The 21,001-nt window shown below is 43.0% G+C and overlaps 1 protein-coding gene across 1 annotated transcript; it reads right to left on the minus strand.

The window, feature by feature from the left end:
• Nucleotides 1-16,335, minus strand: PHF11 (PHD finger protein 11). The gene is made up of 9 exons (XM_010289363.1): nucleotides 16,219-16,335; nucleotides 14,548-14,655; nucleotides 13,582-13,715; nucleotides 10,433-10,479; nucleotides 7,145-7,203; nucleotides 5,610-5,676; nucleotides 3,844-3,966; nucleotides 2,123-2,194; nucleotides 1-140 (listed from the first exon to the last, which is right to left on the minus strand). Exons 1-9 carry the CDS (start codon nucleotides 16,324-16,326, stop codon nucleotides 1-3), a joined length of 858 nt encoding a protein of 285 aa, XP_010287665.1. The 5' UTR covers nucleotides 16,327-16,335.
• Between the last annotated feature and the right edge of the window lie 4,666 nt (nucleotides 16,336-21,001).

Below are 21,001 nucleotides of genomic sequence, written 5' to 3' on the forward strand. Positions count from 1 at the left end.
TTATTCAGACACTGTACTAGACGTACTAGCGGTGTTCTCCAGGGGAGGAAGTACGACTTCTTTTAAGTCCTGCAGTAGCTCAATCTTGTTATCCAGTCTTTTTCTGCTTTCCAGAAGTTCCTGGATTTTTTCCTCTGTTCCTATGGTGAAAAAGAAAGGGATACAAGTTTTTATTCAGAGCAGAGTTAGTTACATGCTTTGCCACCCAGGCACTGTCATCTCAAAACAAGCTCCATGAATGTTTAATTTAAACCATCACAGCAAATGTAAAGGAGCTCAAAAGCTACCGGATGGCCCGCTGACCAGCAAAAAGAGGAGATGAAAGCTGACTGAGGCATTGTCCCAAGCAGGACATGTGGCAACAGGACAGAAAGCAAAACTAAGGGAAGTCACTTGTCCTTGGCGAAGAGAAGGAGAACCTCCAACCTAGAAATTGGACATTACTGATGAGGCGATAGCAGGGTCCCATATGAGAAGTTTTAAATGCAGTTGTCTTTGCAGTAAAGCCTTGTACTGCAAAAGAACTCTTTATCCCTATATATAAAAGGGATTTAAAAAAGCAGTATCAGCAGTTACAGCTCAGAGTAACCTTGCTATGCTGACGCGCAAGGCTTTAGAACAGGTTTTGCAGGATGATTCAAGAAGCAGAAAAAAAAGATAAAATGAAGAAAATGGATTGAAGGTAAAGCATGTCAGATCACCCAAAATCATCAGTTCCAGGAGAATGATCAAAGACAACACAGTACTTACACTAGTCCTACTTTATTTAGTCCTAGACTTTTATGTCATCAGAGAGACCCGCTAGCTAGAGCTTGGAAGATCAAAAAAAAGCTGGTGATTTTCCTCCCCTTCCTACAGTTTCACTTGTCACTAACATGGTTTTTGTTCCTTTCTCACTGGTTCATTTTAAGAGGCTCCTCCTGGATAAGTTGTGGAACCAACCTTGGCATACGTTTTCATGATTGACCTTGAAATTAAAAGTAGGCTGATGGTATCAGAAGAGAAGACTGTGTGGTACAGGAAGAACTGAGGTGCCCAAGTAGTGAGGAACTGAAGAGGGGACAACTTTTACACAAGAATCACATGGTTGTGTGCACGTAGGTGCCAATATCAAGAATTTCTCCTGTAAGCTGAGAAGAGGATGAAATAATTAATGCAGCTGTGAAAGAAACAAGTGTGATCCAGGGTTGTGTCACATGAGGAGTTCTGAGCAGAGATGTTCTAATGCCCTCAAAGGACGCACTGGTGGAACCTCATGTCAGATAACTCGGCAACACCAGTCACTCCCATTTCCAAAAGAGGAATTTAAATGCCAGAACAGGAGACTGAAGAGAGGAGCCTGGCTTTTTCAGCTGAGTGAAGGGGAACAGCAAACATCACCTTCACGCACCGAACCTCAGTGTTAGCTAATTAAAACCCATTTCCCTTTTCACAGAGATAAATTGAAGCAGAAGTTAGAACAAGGCTGCTGTTAGAGGGGGAAATGGGAGCAAGAGACTTGCCTATCTGTCTGAAAAACAGTTTTAACCTTGTCGCTTACAATAGCTGAGACTGGAGACCAAGCCCCAGAGCTTCCTTCCACACTGGTGGTGGTCCCAAGCATCCGCTCCTGCCCTTGTTTTCCTTTCACCCTGAGCATTCTCAGCTTGCTGTTCAAAGCACGTTACAATTGCCATCAGGTCCAGGTAGGTTCTGCTCATGGCGTTTAATGCCCTTGACTGAAACACAACAGCCAGTCTGAACAGCATTCATCAGAAAGCAGCAGAGCTGTGATGCATGCAAGCTGCGGCGAAGGAAGAGAGATAACCTGCAGAAAGAGGACAGCAGAACAGCCTGCAGGAGAGGGAAGTGCCTCTGGGGCAGAGACCCTTTGGTTTTCTAAAGCTGTGGAACTGTCACTTGTCTCCCCGCTTGAGGTCAGCCAGCCAGATTTGACATCCTGTATTCCTAAAGATTCAGGTAGCAATGGCTTCTATTCAATTATTTATAGAACGTTGAGGAAAAGAAGTTCCTACAAATTTTTTTAATTTTAAGTGGTAATTTTATCAAAATGCTCAGAAGAGTAACCCCAATGCCAAAAACCATAACAACTGCTACTATTCAGACAGCTTTTTTCACATACCTGAATGAATATTTGTCAGTATATTTTCAAAGAGTCCACAGTCAAAGAGTGATGTTACTGTCTCTTCATACTCTGGGGAAATAGATTAATTTGATTTAATATTACTGAGTAAAGGCTTACAGATACAGAACCCTCGCGTTAATGCGGGGACCTACATTACAAGTAGCACAAAACAGTAATTACGTATTTTGTATCACAGAATCATATAACAGTTTGGGTTGGAAGGGACCTTTCAAGGTCACCTAGTCCAACCCCCCTGCAATGAGCAGGGACATCTTCAACTAGATCAGGTTGCTCAGAGCCCCGTCCAACCTCACCTGGAATGTTTCCAGAGATGGGGCATCTACCACCTCTCTGGGCAACCTATGCCAGTGTTTCACCACCCTCCTTGTGAAAAATTGCTTCCTTATATCTAGTGAAAATCTGCACTCGTTTAGTTTAAAACTATTACCCCTTGTCCTACAACAACAGGCCCATATAATACTGATTGCTTAAGGTTTTAAGATGTCTTCCTTCTCATATAATCTATATTGATAAAGAATGGTCAATTTGTCAATTCTACTTTTTAGTTTCATACAGAAAATAGGAAAGGGGACCTACCCGTAATTCCCTTTTTGGGTCTGCACCACATGAACAGTCCCTTTAAAAATGAGCGACATACTTAAGTCATATTTTATTTATTGCATCAGGACTGTACACGTAGCAGCAGGGCGGACCATACCAATTCCTCTTGACAGATCACGTGACGTGTGGGACAGTGCTATCACTGTTCGATGTTAAAAAACAGCCCAGAATTAGGCCTCAGCTTCACAGCTGAGGCTTCCAATGAAACAAAATACAAAATGCCTGGAGAATTCACGTGACCATTAAGAGGCTTGCTTAATGGCGAAGACCTTTGAACTGCTAACGTGTCCTGGACTTCATAACTGTTCCTGGCAGCTGCTGTCATGTTACACACAAGCTGTTCGTGAGGAAGATTTAGCCAGGTGGGACATTTCACTTCCCATGCACGTGGCTTCAAGTTACTTTGCATAAATTAGCATTCTTTATCCAACAGTATTATTCATAACTTTGTAAAGCTGGGAGGAGAATAGGAGAGGAAGGTTTGAAGTTTTATTTTTTAACTGTGTTGTGGACAAAGCAACATTAGAGTGGAATTGTCTGAGAACAAAGTGCTTCATACAAGCTAATACTTAAACCGATGAAACCCCCAAATACACACTGACAGTTGACAGTAAAGATCTAACTAATCATCATCCCAAGACTTAAAATGCACATATTCAGGGATTTTTCCCTCAAAAGAGAGTGCTGATATTAACAGATAGCTGATCCCTCTGTGAAGCTGTAAAAACAACACAGTCTCATGATCCAAACAAAACCTTCTGGTTCTCTTCAGGACCTCTCTCTTCCTCAGCGCCTGGAAGAAGAGGTCAGGCCAAACCTACATATGCTTATGCCAATGGGTAAAAGGTGGCTTCAAAAATACGAAGTCAGAAGGCCTTACTAGAGCATGCTGAGTTGGCAGCTCTTCACCTCTACTCACACAGGTATACCAAAAAGTACTCACTCTCCACCTGCTGTGCAGCTGCAGAAATAAGGCAGGACCCAGTTATTTAGCATGGAAGAAGCATCTTTAGCACCATTTAGCACCAGGGCCGAGTGTCTGGCATTCAGATCAGCATTTCTGCTCCGAGAGCGGAGTCCCCCGTGGGTGTCCATACCTGTTTCTGAAGTGTTGTCATCCATCAGTTTTTCCTGTGCCAGGTGAAGTGTGTCCAGCATTTCTTCAAATATGTCATCCAGAAGCCCGGCTTGCTTGCATTTCCTAAGAAAATCTATTCGAACTGTTGAAACACAAAACCACACTCTTATACAGAAGTTACCTGTGAAGTGGGCTTTACTTGCTCGCTTCAGAAACTAAAACTTGGGCTAAAGTCCCCCTTCCCATAACAAATACTTATGCAAATCCCTGGCTCCTCCAGCTACCCACTCAGCCCTTTTCAGTGGGAACAAAAACTGTGGTCAGGCACACGTAAGCATTGCGCTGGGTGTTACAATTACCTAAGCTCTAGATTTGGCTTCATTCATCAAAAGCAATTATCTCCACAACTCTAAATGCACCATTCCTAGAGCCTCCTGATACCCCCAGTACAGGAAAGCAAGTGGTTTGTCTTGCTTTTTTATCTTCCAGCCCTCAGGACCACACCATGGACTGAACAGGCTAAAGGACAGAAAATAGCACAGGAAGTAATCAGTATTGGATTTGGTAAGAGAATTAAGGCTCCTTTTACTCCAAGTGATCCAGGCATTAAATTCATTTATTACAGCCCATTTTATATGCCTACTTTGTCAGATTTGGATTCCTAGGGAAACTCAGAGCAGCAGGTCAGTGACAGGTTTCAGGAAGATCAATTCAATGGGCTGTTCAAACAGGAAAGAGCTATCAGACAGCTCACAGAAGTCTGCCGGTCTACGTTACAAACAGTTACTTTTTACCAGAGACATTTGTGAGAAAAGAAACGTCATTTCACTTATGCTAGATGCCCTACAAGTATTCCAGGATTCTTTAGAGGCTCCCTGTTCTTTATAGTGGTAGTAAAAATTCAGAAAAAAATACTAGGCAGCCACCTACTTTACAATACCATGCCCATTTGCTAAGCACAGCCATGGGAAGGTGAATAATCACCACTAATGTGTTCCAAACGACAGCATAGTCCCAACAAGCAATTGCAGCAGCACCGTTGGGGCAAAACACAAACTGCAGAACTGAAGGATGGGTCCAGTGGTTGATTTCACTGTTGCAATACTGTATTTATGCAGTAAAATACTACATTGTGTTAAGCGCCCTATGTGCACCTAGGGTTCAAAAGGTAAGACAAGCATGCGGTGGCAGCAGTAACTGTAGCAGCGTTTAGGGAGCCCCATTCCTCCCCCCTGAGCTGGAGCTCCTGCTCAAGGTGTGCCGAACTCCTCTCTCACTGCTGGGTCATGGCTCAGCCCCCCCCTCCTCACAGCACCTCCTCTGCTAACCCATTCCAGAGTTCCCCCTGTCAGAACTACCCCACTCTCCTTCAAGAGGGGCTCCATGCAAGGAGACCCAGGTGAACGAGGACCAATTCCTTTTTAAATGTAACCATACTGCTAGGGAGGAGGGGGGGCCAGGCAGAGGCACCCCTGTTTGCTGGAGATGCACAGCTGAACACAGAAGCCAGGCAGAGCAGGGGCATTCCCAGGTGAATCACCAGCTCGCATCACACAGCAAGTCTTGGCCAAAGCACACAGTTTGTGTTAGCTGCACAATTATTAAAACCTGCACAGTCATTCTGCAAATCAGACTTCGGCTCCCTTGCCAGAGCTTGGAGAGTCACTTGTCTCGAGAGAATAAAAGACACTTCTGCAGCAGTGCTGCTGTCAACCATCTCCAAGCTCTGAACTTCAACGTAACAGATCACAGTATCTCCTAGTCATTCTACAAAGTGAGTCACACCTTTATGCCTGTTGTTTTTTCTTTTTAGTATTTGTAAACTGTTTTCTTCTGTTGTCTCTTCTGTGTTCTGCAAGAAAAATCAAAACAACGTATTTTTACATCATATTGATATTTACTGTTTTCGTGATCTTACCTCTGTATCAACAGACAGATAAAAAACAGCCCCTATTTCTGTGAATACAGTCAACTTCTCCGCACAGCTGACAATACTCCTTTCCACACATTCCATTTTTAGAAAGGGAAGCAAAAATTACCTCAAAGCAAGAACTCTTTAAGAAAAGCCCAACATCTGGGACACCACCCTCCTCCATTTGCAAATAGCACAGATGTTAACAAATGCCTACTGCTAACTCCCAGTGCAAATGATGTTTAATTCCCTAGACCTGATTTAATACTAGAAGGGATTTGAGAGGAGCAGGGAAAGTATTTTTCTTTTCCTTTGGACAGGACGCAGTCATTGTCTGCTGTTCCATGTCATACCACAGTACTACAAATAAGCCTTAAGATCTGTCACAAAATTTCACCAGCGTAAAAATGTATTGCTTACACAATGGTAAACAACTTCGGCCGCAGTGAAAAATCCTGTAGCCCCTTAGCTTCTTATTTGCAGTGTTTGTATTGATTTCTGAGATCGCTAGCACTGGACAGCAGCAGAAACGGCACATTACTGTGGGTCACAGGTCAAATGAATCTCAGTTATAATACCTGGAACGTAAGTGGATTTACAGCTGAGAAGTTCTTGGAGACAAATAACCTACCCAGATGAGAGTACTACATGAATACTACATAAAAGCTGCCACATCCCCTCACATGACCACTCTCTAATCTCAAGACCTGGGAAAGGCAGAAGTTTTTCCCAAGGAAAGCTGGATGCTAATTCTTCTAGAAAGGAGAAATCCCAACTCCCTCAAGGGTCCATGGATACTTCCGTGGAATAAGCTGTATTTACAGGTTTTCTAACAACAGCCTCTAAAACAACATCCCCTGCAACCAGAGGGATGCTTCGCTTGACAGGCCCCGAACCCTTCGGAAGGCCATCTTCACTGGCAGAGCTGAGAGCTGCCTGATCTGCAACGAAGATCTGCCACATTTACCATGAGCACAGGCTCAGAAATGAGTTAACACCAGTTTAAAAAGCCACGTGACTCATCAAAAGCAGTTTTTCATGGAAACTGTGTCAAGCTCTAAGCCAATCTGAGAGACATAGTACTTCCAAAGAAAGGGAGCCCCCAAAGGGAAGCTCTTTCTGTTCACATCAAGATCACAGCCACCGACTCAGCCTCGTTTGGAGGTTTGTATTGTATTTGCGCCACGTTATCCAAGGGCAGCGCTGGCTCTGCCTGAAACAGCTCCACATGCAAAGGGTTTTGTTTTGACAGAATAATAAGATCAAAACAGGGCAGCTGTAAAGGAAAAGTTATTGCTTCTGTGAGGAAGTCTCTTTCTGAACACACTGTCAAAATACTTCACTTAAGAAGTCTTTTGCTGTAGCAGATGTGGGTTCCTGTTTCAGAATGACTTAAATTCAGGATTACCATTTGTTCCGTGATGGTGGAAGATTTCAATGCATGTCTTCTCCTCTTATTAGCTGCATCTAGGAATCAAGAAACAACAAAGTAACAAGTGTACCAACCTCAGACTGACAATTTCACATCATTCAGACTCTCTTTTTCCCCAAAAAGGTACAGAAGTGAGGCACTCTGGGTGGCAAGACAAGAGCATGTTTCAGCTTCCCCAAATACCTGACATTTCAGTGGAATTCACATTATTTCTGTGTAAGAAAAATTACAAGCCTGAGCCACTACGAAGAAGTGCAAATCACTGTAGCATTAGGCTATACTGAGTTTAAAAGGCAAAGTGATAAAGCAAACCTCATTTTTTAGCAAAGATTTTAGATTGTGGCAGAGTGAACTTACTCTCCCCAGCAGCAGCACCACCTCTAGACGGTAAAAACTTCAGGCAAATTTATGAAAGATGACTGCTGATTTTTTTCAGTCAGTTCTTGTTTACATTAATAGACCCTCAAAACTAAGACTACATAAAGAATTATTTTAGGTGTCCCAAAGACATACAAATGGCATTAGGTTTTTCATCAATATAATGACACTCCTAGAAAGCCTCCAGAAACAATTTTACTGGTAAATTTAATATTTATACTACAAAGTGTTTTTAGTGATGTGGTATGAGATCTCCGCAAAATCATCTGCTTTCACTCTGTCCTTTCTATCAGCGTGCACCACCCTCTCTCCAACATCGTAACTGGCAGCTGCTGGAAACAGCTACCGCATAACAGGCAGAGAAGGATAACTCTAGCAAGGAAGACATGGCAGGAGCAGAGAAAGCCAGAGAAGAGTTCAACCACCCACCAAAACCTGAAGGTTTTAAATGCAGTGAGGCAACATGCCCCCTTCCCATTTAATTCTACATCCTCTGGGCAGCACTTAGCAAGCTTTTTCCCATTCGAAATCATCCTATTAAGAGGAATGAGGAGTTACCATTGGTACAGGACGGCTGTTGAAACAAGTTTGGGTTTGGGGTACTTGGTGCTGTATATTTGCATTTTTCATGGCCTGAAAGGAAATCATAGCCTCTCACTTCATCCAAAACAAAGCTGGGTGGTCTAATTTGCAGCAGACTAGGAGATATTGGTGTAAGCACAAAGAGTTCCTTGCTGTCTAGCACAAAATCCTATGGCAGGATTTTCTCAGCTCTTCCTGATGTTTTGCCCAACTCTTCCCGCTCCCCACAGTGTTCTTCCACTCTTCTACGTTTGTCAGCCTTTACTCTGGGCACATCCAACATTTCCAGTTAAGCAGAGGTTGGAGCCTGTTTCCAAGTCCCAACTGCCCTCCCAGCCCTGCTGCACAGAGCTGCAAAGAGGCCTCTTGGCTCCTAAGGCACCCTATCCCCTTCCAATCGCATGTCAGAGCCCTGACATTTCAGCACAGGAATGCTGTCTGGACCAAGAACAAGATGATGTTCCTCAACCCCATTTTCTCTAAGCTACCGAGGAAAACAATCCTGGAGAGGCAGCCCTTTTGTACCAGCTCCTGCTCCCACACAGCCCAGCGCTGGCTCAGCCTGCCCCAGGGGAACAGCTGAGCTACTTCACCCAAGTTGGATCCTGAAAGTCAAAACTCTACTGTGGAGCCAGTGCGCTTCCATCCCAGCTTGTCTTGCTCTCCACCCTGTGCAGACCTGCAAACACACTCAGCACAGGTGTGCCTTGCCTGCCCAGATGGAACAGGAGTGGGCCAGAGTACCTGCTACTTCAGCCAACTAACCAGCAGATATCCCTGGCAATTCTGAGTGCCAGGCATGCATCCAAGAGCTGCTCAGAGGCAGGGGACGTTGGGTTTGGGGAACAAAGTGTTATTTACCGAATTCTCACAGCTGCTCCCCAGCTCCTGGGGTATGCTACTTTCTCAGACAGAGGTGGGAGAAGCTCATTCAGGAGGCAGGGCAGACACTGCCAGCACAACCTGTCATAAACAGAGGGTCTCCAAATTAAGTGTCTCTGGAAGATCTCCTCTAAGAGGAAACTCTCTTCTCAGGGAACAGGCCATATATTGTACATGCAGCACTTGAAAGATGCTAAGACCTTCAACCTCATAAGACTTAAGCCTCCCTTATGAAGGAGGTGGTCTACAGGGCTGGACTTAATTCATTAATCTCATCTCATACTGGAAATGAAGCAATCCTGGCCCTCTCTAGTACTTGGGCAAGAGACCACCTGGGACCCTGGACAGACCCAACAGACTGACAACCATTAGACCACAGATATCAAATTCATTTTAAAAAGGGAGGGAATGTCAGGCCTCAGAACTACAGGTAAGTAAAAAGCAAAACTGCTAAGTGAAATAAGAAGCTGCATTTGATTAGTGAATCACAGCAATATCACATGTTAAACAGACTCTATGTCTAGCTAAGAAGTCCCAGACCCTATGACTAAAAGTTTAAATGATAATCACCTAACCCACACCTTGAGTGGCATCAGGGTGGAGCCAGACTTTGTCAAGAAGATTAAACAAGTTTGCTAGACTTCAGTGGGAGCACACCACTCTTAGCATTAGTGCTCACAGTTCAACTGACCTTAACTTCTAGGACCCGCTCTCTTTTGAGCGGGATGCATTAGGTTAAAAAAGTCACAGCTTTGGCTGGTTAAAGTAGTCAGGGAGTAGTCAGGGAGACTCCTGACTACTTCTGAATCAGCAAGGACGAGGACTGCCAAATTAAGCTGCATTTCTGTAGCAAAGGAAGCAATCCTTAAACAGGTGTTGTATAACCCTTTTGTTACACTTAAAAAGCTCTTTGGGATCCTTCAGAATGAAAGGCCCTATTTAAAAAACTACTGCAGTGAATATGAAGATGAATGGAAGATGCAAATGTGAACATTTTAACGCAACTACAGATAAAAATCCCAAGGTATTACACTCCTGTAACAGCCCTCTCTTTGCTAATCAAGTGCAAGCTTGTGCATCACTCGTTAGCGTGGCTCTCATCTCTTACATGGATTTTACAACCTGCTTGGGCTATCTGCCCACACACGGTCAGAACAATTCCATGAAGGATCAGGTCCACAGTGTTTTAAGTCAGTTTTGAGAGAGATCAGGGAAGGTAAAATATAAACATTTCCTACTTCGAAAAACCTTCTTGATTTTTGTGCATATGCATGGATCTCAACCAAACCACTCCTGCAAGGTTAGAAATCCACCACTCAATATAAAGGTGGAATAACATTTATTTTGTTCAAATGAGTTATTGACTGTAGGATACAAACTTTTAAAATAAATGAAATCAATGAAGCCATTAAAGAAACTCACCATAGTGATTGGTCCTATTGCCTGGGTCATGTTTTGGGCAGAACACTCTAAAATTTAAGTTCAATTTTAAGAAAAAGAGAAAAAGTATTAATAAATATGTAAACAGATTTATGCTGGATGATTTTAACAGATATTTTCCCCTCTTTTCATTGAATGTAAATTGAAAGACTCTTAAAAAAATTATCAGGATTTTTGTTCAACATTACCCACCTAGGAAAGCACCTGCTGTAAAGTCACATACATGCACAAGCTTGTATTTGTACTTTTAGAGCCTCAGTGGACTCTGAACACTGAAGCTTTGAATTATCAGTTCCATTACCACACTCTGGACTTGCTCACTGTTCATATCCTGAGTCAGACACATTTCATCTGGTGTGGCAATCAAACACTGCAGCAGAGGTACTCATTGAAAATGTCTTATTAAATGACATTCATGCTGTCAAGATGAAATACCACAGTACTAGTATTGCTTGATCGTAGCTACTGCTGTTCTGCCCCCTTCCCTGTGCCACTCAGGCCAGGCCCAGAACCTCTTTAGATGCATCTGCTTACCAGTCAGCTTGAACTTATAAGCCCTGCCTGACATGCTGGCACAGCCACACGGCACTGCACCACCGCATATAATACCAGTTACTTGCTTGGAGATCTCTGTGTCCCTCCCTTTCCCCTGCCCAGTGCTGATGAGGTGGTCCCCAAATCCTGAGGAAGTAGGGCACCCCGTTTGAGATCCAGTAGCTTAAAGCTGTTCAATCCACTCATGCCTTAAAGACTTTGGTAACATGTGAGATGGGAATATTTTCTCTGGTTCTAGGAGAGCAATGTGAATTCCTTGGAAGAGGCCAAATGCAACAAACACAGCTGGAAATACTCCTTATCTTCTGGATACAATAATGTGTAGAGTACGTGGACCAGCTTCTATAATATGCCTTTCTTACAGAAGGATCCCAAATCACTTTTTAAGCAAAATTGCTTTGTTAAGAGTGTGGTTTAGCTGATCACTACAAACCTGTTTGCCAAGGCTAATGCTCAAGTGTTTGGAAGCAATTTTTAGAGGAAACTACATTTGCTAGGACATTTTCTAATTATTGTCATTCTTTTATTTTAACAAAATAGAAGCACTGACCTTAGAAACGCAGTCTGTTTCCTTGACGAGCCATCTTTTTTTCACGAAATTCATTTTGATGCACAAAAAAACAGATTTATGCATGCCTAACAGTTCTATCAGAAAGCTAAGTACTGAAGGCACCTTATTTATACCTCTGAATTTCTAATACTGCCCTTTGGAGGTTGTTTTTTTCCTCCCCTCCCTTTAATTCTATTCTTTCACAGTTAAAAACAACCTTCCTAAGTACAAGAACTTCTTATAAAGAACAGACAATACCTTTTACTACTCAGGCCACTTTATTTGGAAGCACTTCCTTGCTCTCATTCTTGCAAGATGGCGATACAAACTGCACTTACTTCCCCACCTCTGTTCTTACTAGCCACTTCCATAGTACTGTATGCCTTCTCTTTTTTGTTCTGCTCTATTTGTTTTGATAATCACTGCTCATCATCACAACGATGGCAACTCAGAATTTAAAAACACCATCTCTCTTTCTCGAAGGAATTCTCTCTTTTGATATGCTTTGCAGTATGTTGTATTTCACCATGAAAAAGTACAGGGGGCTGTCAATCTACATCCTTTCAAGTCTTGCTCGTCTTCTCGCCAATAATTTCAGGCTAGCTACAAATTTTGTGATTTATTTATGCCACCGATACTGTGCAAAAGTCTTTGGGTTCAAACCCCTGAAACCTCCCTTGCCATCTTTCCATAATCCAGTCCTTTTTCATCTCTTCAATACAGGTTGCTACAGCCTAGTTTCCTGTATTTCTAGACAGGACAAGCAAGTTCTCTCACACAGTGACTTAATACAAGGCATTTTTAAGGGTCCCTCTTCCAAACCACCAAGGTCACCAGCTTAGAAAACCACCAAATCAAACTATATATTCAACCACTTCTTTACCAGTTAGTATCTAGGCTGTTATCAGTCCCATTCATTTTTCAACACCTTGAGAGTTCAGTCTTCTTCAGCCTAAGATATCCTTTCTAAAGCTATATGATGAGAGCCATTTATTTGGTGATCGTGGAAAGTTTCCATCTTTCCAGCTACACTCTTTCATGAGCTCTGGAGAATCCTGAAGACTTTATAAGCATAAACTAAACATATCATCTTCCCCATACACCTGGGCTTACAGTCTTGCAGAAAGATGTATTTTGGACTGAGAGCCCTAGTGAAGCAGCCAGAAGCACAAGTGTTTTCATGCAAAAGGACTCATCTTCTACTACTACTGACTGCACCAGTCCACCTCTTCCTAAAACAAGTAGTGATTAGATGGTCTACCAGATTAATCTAAGACTAACATGGCCTGTGATCTCTCTGGCCTTGCACAGAAATGGTCATCAGGGGTTTTATGCACCTCAGACTTTACTATAACTACAGCACTCCAAAAGGTCCCTAAAGTCCTAATTTCTCAACCCCTTCATCTGCATCCTCCAAACAACTTGTTCCATGTACTAATGGCAATGCAGTCAGCCTGAGGGCAGCGGACACCAGGGCTAGCATGATCCGGACAGAAAATTTACTTCAAGTCTGTTTAATTGTGTTAATGCTAGCAACGTACTTGAAATATGAGAAGGTCTTTGGCGGACTTACAAAGTTCTCTGCTAGCATATGGAGGGAAAGTTACCAGAATTTGCCTAATGTGAACAGATCTAGAAGGGTTATAGCCTGCTCTGTGCTCAGACCACATTTACTAAAGCTTCTGAACCAACAGAACTTGAGAATTTCAGTGACATGAATAAAAATCTTGGTCCTTGAAGACTAGCTAGATAGCCAGTAAGGACTGACTTCCTTGGTTTTGGCCTAGTGATCTTTCAGGTGTGTTGCAGGCTCAAACACTGAATAGATTCCTTCCCACCACTGTGATGTTTTCCTGTGAAAGGAAAATATTTCCCACATTGCTTGTGAAAAGAGGATCATCACTTTAAGAGAGGAGAACGTATTTCCTTTTTAAAAAACTTTAAAAAACACACAATTTTTAAGTCTGTCTTCCTGATACCACTACCAAAACCTTGACAATGAGTTAGAAAATACTTGGTTAAATACCGGTAGACTCCATTTACTTCATCCGTTTCTATTGCTGCATCATCGCAGAGTGCACAGAAGTAGTGATAACTTCTGCGACAGGCTCTTTCCTCGCATCCCACAGTAGCTCCTTTCTTGCGACAGAAGTTGCATACCTAGAACAGGATGAGGTTTAGCAAGTAAGTATTACAAACAGCTACTGAAAATCTTGCCATATGAGGCAAATACTATTCTCTGTGGGAAAAACAAATCTTTTGTTGCAAGTCTCCTCTGTATAACTCATCAGGCAAGTTCACTCCCGTAAACTCCTGCCCTGGTCATTATTTCAGCCACCTTTTTGCTTTTTTACCTCTATTTCATCCTGATAAATTTGTAAAATGATGCAGAGCCATGTGAGGGCACTGAACAACTTCCAACCTCCCTCCCCTAAATCTTGCCCAAGTTATTTCAATACATATTGATATTAGTGCTTGTATTTATGTTTTCTAGACTAACTTAGTAATGAAAAGAGTTCCACCAAGGATGTAAGAGAATAGGGCAGTTGAGGACAAAGCAAATAAAACAACCTTATATAAATAACCTTCCTTCTGCTAAAACCAGGATGTGTTTCCCTTTACACTTATGGACTGCATGATTTTGTTTCAGGCACTGGCTTTACCAAAGTCTCTTAGGAAACTTAGACTAAGGACTTAAAGGCCAGAAAACCCAACACATTTTAATACAAAAATAAACTAAATTTCACCAAATATAATGTCTCTATTGGGTTTGTGTGGCAAGGTTTTGGTAGTGGGGGGCTACGCCACAACAGGCTCAACCCACCACAATGTCAAATCAATGTTTCTAACTCTAAATCTGTAATTCCCCTCATCTTAGTAGATCAGAGGGACCAATTGCTTTTCTGCATTTTTTTTCAAGCATAAAATGGGCCAGACGACCTTCAGTACTATGAGATCGGACCAAGTGCAGATTCAGAAAGAAGCTCCTTACCAGCCGCTTTCCTCTCTTGAGTTCTTTCAACACTGATGCCACATCAAACCTTATATCCAGATTATCTGGGTTATACTCTTCAGATTCCACAAATCCTGAGGAAAATAACTAAAGACAAAAGAGACGATATTACAAATTAATAGAGGGACTCAATCACTAGTGCACTCCAGAGAAAAGAGAGGAACGAAAGGAAATCTTTTCTTCTTGCACTTGCCCTACCTAAGAAAGGCTGATTTGTCTCTCTGTTTTTAAGAGGTTTCACCTTCGTTGAACAAGGAGCTGTGCTTAAACCTTTTCCCAGACAAAAGAAGTTTCTCTGTCTATATACATTTCACATGACCTGAAGGTGAACTAAGAAAAGATAATTAGGTCTTACTAAGTGAACTTAGTAAGAAGTGTGAATGAACAAAGTCTGGAAGTCCAGGCTGCCCAGAGTAAGGAGAGGCAGCTCTTCAGCTGACAGACCTCTACACCTTGAGCATCTTGTTATCTGCCCCGTTGTTCAGGCTTACAGCTGGACGCAACATTTCTCTGTAATAAAGTTTCCACACAGTCCAATGCTGACAACAGTTGACTGCATGAGAAACACAGGAACATTGTACAAAGCCTGGGAGAAACCCACAAAAAATGCATACATGCACATTCAGGCCACTTTAATTCCCATAGAAGTGCCGATCCATGACAATAACTGAGGAAGGGGAAATTCTTAGCAACTTTTTTCTAATCTCTCTCTCTCTCTCTCTCTCCCCCCCCCGCCCCCCAAAGTGAGCCACCCTTACGTCAACTGGCAGGCACAGTCTGTCTGCTCAGGTGATAGCTAACTACAAAAAAGCCAAACAGTGCAGAGAAGCCTAAGGCAGAGAAATTAGTAAAGTTATTGCGCACAAAAAAAAAAAAAAAAAAGAAAAAAGAGAGAAAAAGTTTCAACAACATTGAAGCAACATTATAGCCCTTACAAAACCCATTTCAAACAAAACATCCAAGTAACACTGTAGAATCGGTATCAGATGTTTCTGAAACATCCTGTTAATAATAACAATAATAAAAAAGAAGTAGTAGAAAAACAAAGTTGTAAACATAAAACCCGCAAGAGTAAGAAGGCTGGAACAGTGAAAGCCAGAAAGCTATTCCAGCACTAGACACATCTCCTGCACTAAGCAACCCTCACTGAAGGGAGAATATGGTATTGGTAATCGATTCTGCACACCAAGAACCAGCTCCACTAAGATATTTTTTTTTCCTTATTTTATATAAGGGACAGACTGGGAAGTTTTTTACCTTGATATACCAAGTGATGTGAATATTTTCCTGCAAAGGTTTAACTAAGTACACAACTTGCTCCGGTCTGAGAAGCTTCATCCAATTTAGTGTCTCAGGAAGACCTATTCCTACTGCTAGACTGTATGTCTGTCTAGAACCGCTGATCAGGAACAGACATACATGAAAACACCACAAATCAACACGTCCAGCTGTGCAGCCCTGTCCTCCTCCTCCTCTCCAAAATTCTGGCCAAGCCCTGTTGCTTTTCAATCTAATATAAGCTTGCTCGTTTGGGTAAACAGACTTTTAATTCATACACCACTGTAAAGTCAAAAATAGACAAGCAGTGGCAACTTCCCCTTTAGCCCTTCTTCATTCCTCTTAGGTACCGACCACCTAAAAGCCACTCACCAGACAATCCTGATGAGCTGCAATGTTTCGCTCTTTGGCAATATACATTACAGAACCAGCCTCCCCTTCTGAACAAAACGCACATGTTCTTCTCACCATCTTCGCCATTATCCGGAAAACACCTAGAGCAGGAAAACTGGGACAAAACACAAAGCAACTGATGCAACTATCATACACCAAGCAGGATGAACAGAGGAAAGCAGAGCTTGCTAGCACTTGCCCTCTAACTGCTCCTTCACCTACATGCCCTGAACCGTGGTGCTTTGCTCCTTCAGCAACTACTAGTAGTAGAATAGGCAAAGCCCGCTCTTGGGACAGCAGCGGGATGGAAACCAGCTCCCAGGAACTCCAGCAGTTAGAGCAGGAGGAAAACTAGTTTATTTCCTCCTGGAAAGTCACTAACAAGTCATAAGGGGTAATACAAGAGTTTTCAAACTTGTTCGGCAATAGCTGCTCCAACAACAGGCCCAAGAAGTCATGCCCTAGATGTGAAACCCCTTTTATTTGGAGGAGGTCAATCATTCATAGCAGTGCTTTCCTTAAGCTAGCTCTGCCACATGTGGGTCTGCAGGTCAGCCAAGGAGAGAAAAACAGCCATGCCCAAACTCATTCAGTGCCTTCCAGGAGTTCACAGAAATCAAGGAAGAAATACTAATCCTTTACTGTAAAAAGGATGTAGCAAAGAAGTGTGGAGAGGCTTGCAAGTAAAAGGAGGCAGAAGACAGGGTCAGAAATGCAAGATTTGAACATTCTTGCTCAATGAGGTGAAGTGCTAACATGAGTGACATAGTTTTCTTTATATCCTGGGATTTTCCCCCTGGACGTCTGTTCTCTTTTTCTGGCCATATCCACTCAACTCATAATTTTCTTCTTCACACAGTCTCTCTTTTCCCCCCAGCAGCTGCAAAATTCGAAGGCCAGCTACTTATTTCACAAAACAGTCTAAATGTTTCTGGATAAGCCTTTACTGCATCCCCCACCAGTAGTTTAAAGCATCACGCCACACATCAGTAGCAGAAGTTTTACTTTGTCTGTGGTTTCTGTGCAAGTCCACCGCAGAAATCTTCAACAATTTCTCACTCCTACTAGGTGTGATGCTCCAAACTGCCTTTTGCTAGAGATGTCACCTCTGACAGCACAAAATCCTGTAGGATAAGGGTAAGAAAAGTCTGCTTTTACTTTCAAGAAAGAAGATTCTAGTGAGAGAGAGGCAGTAAGGTCCAAGCAAAAAACATGCAGGAAATCTCAGAGTCCAGCAAATCTTGCAACCTTTCTGTGACTTTCAACAGCCAGCCTCTGTTTTCACCTCCCTTCCATAAAACAGAGAGTGTAGTCTCAAGCGAGAACACCACCAGAGTAGAAGGGGATTTTTGTTTGTTTTTTGTTTTTTTTTTTTTTTTTTTACTCTGGCTCTGCCACTCAGAATTTACTTAATCACAGCAAGTCCCTTAACCTCCACACACATCTGCGTTTTCTCCTCATCCTTCTATTTCACTGAATCATGGAATCATTAAGGTTGGAAAAGACCTTTAAGATCAAGTCCAACCATCAACGCAACACCACCATACCCACTAAACCATGTCCTGAAGTGCCACGTCCACACGTCTTTTGAACGCTTCCAGTGATGTTGACTCCATCACCTCCCTGGGCAGCCTGTTCCAGTGTTTGACATTTGTTTTTTCTTGTATGCAAGATCAGGTAGAGACTGATTTCCAATACCCTCTATACCGTGGCCATCACATCAGTCTCAGAACTTGAACATTACATAAATACAATAGAAACAAATAGAAATATTAGAAACAGAACAGAAAACAAAGATGGAAAGAAATGAAAAAGCAGAACAAGACAGAGTTTGAATGGCCTAAAACTCAGGAAAAGTTCTCTGCAGCAAGCTAATACCTGGAATTGATGCAGATACATAGACCCTGCTCAGGCCCAGTCAGAGGATCCAGCTCTGGGGGCTCCGGGAATTTTGTGAGGAAGAGGCTAAAGGTAGAGTCTACAGTCTCTGGTGTTCTTATAGGCTCAGAAGAAGTTCTGGTGCTGCAGGAGAACAGAGGACACTCAGTCAAGGTCAGCCTTTGGGTTACTCCGGTGCCTTTGCAGGAACCCTGAAGCAGTGGCAGGACTCTTGGCCATTCCTCACTGCAGAAGCAGCCAGCCTGCACCTGCTGCCCCATTTAGCTCAGTATCCTGTCCCCCACAGGAGCATTGCTTCAGCCCTGTGCTCTTCCCTAGCCTTCTGATACAGACTACTGCCAGGGACAGGATACTGGGCTGAACAGGGCAATGGATCTGGCTGGCTGCTCTCAAATGAGAAGGGAGAGGCTAAGGGCATGGTTCCAGTTCCACAGTTTAATTACGTTTTGCCTGAACAACCCTTGCTTTTGCAGGTCTTAAGACTGCCGCTCACGGATTCCATTTGACACCTTAGGACCTCTCTGAAGAGGCAAGAAATTGTTCCTTACTCAGCTCCTCCAGTAACACTCATGTCAGCACAGATCTGTTATTCTTTTTCTGGCTGTCTCTTTTTCAAGTTGAAGAATCAGAAACTATTTAGTTGTTCCTTGTACAGAAGCTGCTCCACATCTTTGATCATCCCCGGTGCTTCTCAATCTCTTCTCTACTCCTGCTATGTTCCAAGAGGAACAAACGACCTTCAAAAGGGTGGGCTACCATTTACAATACAAAGTCACAGTGCCGCCCTGTAATTTTCCTTTTTTTTTCTTAATAATTCTTAGTATTTCAATCACATTTGGGACTGCTTCTGAGCATGGACCTGACACTTTCATTGAGCTACATATTATAGCCCCTCAGATCTCTTTCCTAAGTGGTATCAGATAGTACGGAGGGTATCAGTGTTATGATTATTGCTCCGACATACACCATTTTCCACTTATTTTAGATTTTCACCAGCTATTTTATGCTCAAGTCACTTGCTGTCACAAAGTCCTTCTCCAACTCTTCACTGCCAGCTTTCACTTTCACTGCCACAGAAGCGGACTGTGGGAACCTAAGGTGACTAATTCATCTGTAAGAGCTGGAGACCTTTCCACTGCCCCCCAGCAATGACAGAGCAAACAAAGCTGCAGAAGAGAAGAGAGAGGAGAAGCAGCTGAGGGAAAAAACCAGTCACGTGCCTTTGGCTGCTTCTCTGGTACCTGTGCCGTTCCCTACAAGCAGGGTCGGTTTTTTTTTTGGTAACAGTGACAAAATGGAAGAAAACAGGAAACGAAACAGAAAGTAATAAGGGGCGAGAACATTGTTGGCAAACGCACAGGGACTGCGCCACTTCCAAATACACCTTGTTGAAACATTAGCAATTTGTCTAAGTACTTCCTCTCCAGAGACAATTTGAAAAGCATCCTTGCACATAAATACACACATTTTACATAGGAGGAAATTAAGGCAAAAAACGTCACTTGGCATATCTGTCAGGGAGTAAGGAAAAGAATCAAAGTCCCCTGATTTCCAGCATGCTACCAAAACCCACTGCCCTAGCTCCTGCTCTGCTCTCCTCTTCACCTCAGTCTAGAAAAGGAGTTGATTTACTGAAGTAGGGAGAAGGAATGAAATTGTGAAATTACCTACCAGGCTACACCAACTGCATCCTCCATTTGCACTTTGTGGGGAAGGAAGCACTACTGGTCATGTATTAGCTGGGCATGACCTGCACAAGCACCCTGCCTGTTCTTCCCCAAGTCATTACTGGCATAAACACAGCCTTTGCAAAGTTTTCAGAACAAAACCAACAAAGAAATCTATCTTTCTGATCCCTTTTCACTTGCTAGAGAGGAAGTATTTTTAAACATCTAAAAAAAATTTTTTTTTTAGAAAGGTATATGTTAATACATCTGATCCAAGTGATGGTGGTGACTGGAGGGTTCCTCATCAGACGTAAACTCTCACCTTATTCACAAGATCACAGAATAGTTTGGGTTGGAAGGGACCTTTGAAGATCATCAAATGTAACCCCCACAGGCAGGGACAACTTCAGCTAGATCAGGTTGCTCAAAGCCCTGTCCAACCTGACCTGAACACTTCCAATAATGGGGCATCCACAACTTTTCTGGGCAACCTGTGACAATGCCTCACCGGCTTCATTGTAAAAAAACCTCTTCCTTATGTCCTGTCTAAACCTACTGTCTTTCAATTTAAAACCATTGCCCCTTGTCCTGTCACTACAGGCCTGGTAGTCCCTCTGTGTCTTTCTTAAAAGCCCCTTTTATATATTGTAAGGCTGCAATAAGGTCTCTCCGGACCCTTCTCTTCTCCAGGCTGAACAATCCCAACTCTCTCAGCCTGTCCTCATAGAAGAGGTGTTCCATCCCTCAGATCATTTTTGTGCCCATCCTCTGGATCCTCTCCAACAGGTCGATGTCTTTCCTGTGCTGAGGGCTCCAGAGCTGGATGCAGGACTCCAGGTGGGAGATGTTTAGACTTCTGTTGTTAAGATCCTCAATTGCTACCTGATGTGCTTCATATATTGTAACACCTTGCCCTTTACTCACGCAGCGCTTACACCATTTTAAACACAGCAGTGTCATTTTTAAGATACTAATGGTTCCCACCCTGCTAGGACTGCTTAAAGCACCACACGGCAGAACTTGAGGAAGAAGTACACGGATTAACTCTCCACCTGAGAGACACCTGGGCGCTGAGGTGGGACTGGGATGGGGCCTGCTGAGGTGATGTCTTCCCTCACGCTTCGAGGCCTAGCAGGGCGAGCTGTCAACTGGCTGGGCCTGCCTCGGCCCTGAGCCTCTGGGGGCGGAGGGGAGAG

The sequence above is a fragment of the Phaethon lepturus genome, unplaced genomic scaffold (genome assembly GCF_000687285.1).
Source record: "Phaethon lepturus isolate BGI_N335 unplaced genomic scaffold, ASM68728v1 scaffold146, whole genome shotgun sequence".
Classification (NCBI taxonomy): domain Eukaryota; kingdom Metazoa; phylum Chordata; class Aves; order Phaethontiformes; family Phaethontidae; genus Phaethon; species Phaethon lepturus.

Coding starts and splice junctions, on each gene's coding strand:
- PHF11 (XM_010289363.1), bottom strand. CDS start 16,326: ATGGCGAAGATGGTGAGAAGAACATGTGCGTTTTGTTCAGAAGGGGAG. Junction 14,656..16,218: donor CAGCTCATCAGGATTGTCTG/GTGAGTGGCTTT, acceptor TTTTGTCTTTAG/TTATTTTCCTCAGGATTTGT. Junction 7,204..10,432: donor CAATAGGACCAATCACTATG/GTGAGTTTCTTT, acceptor CTTGATTCCTAG/ATGCAGCTAATAAGAGGAGA.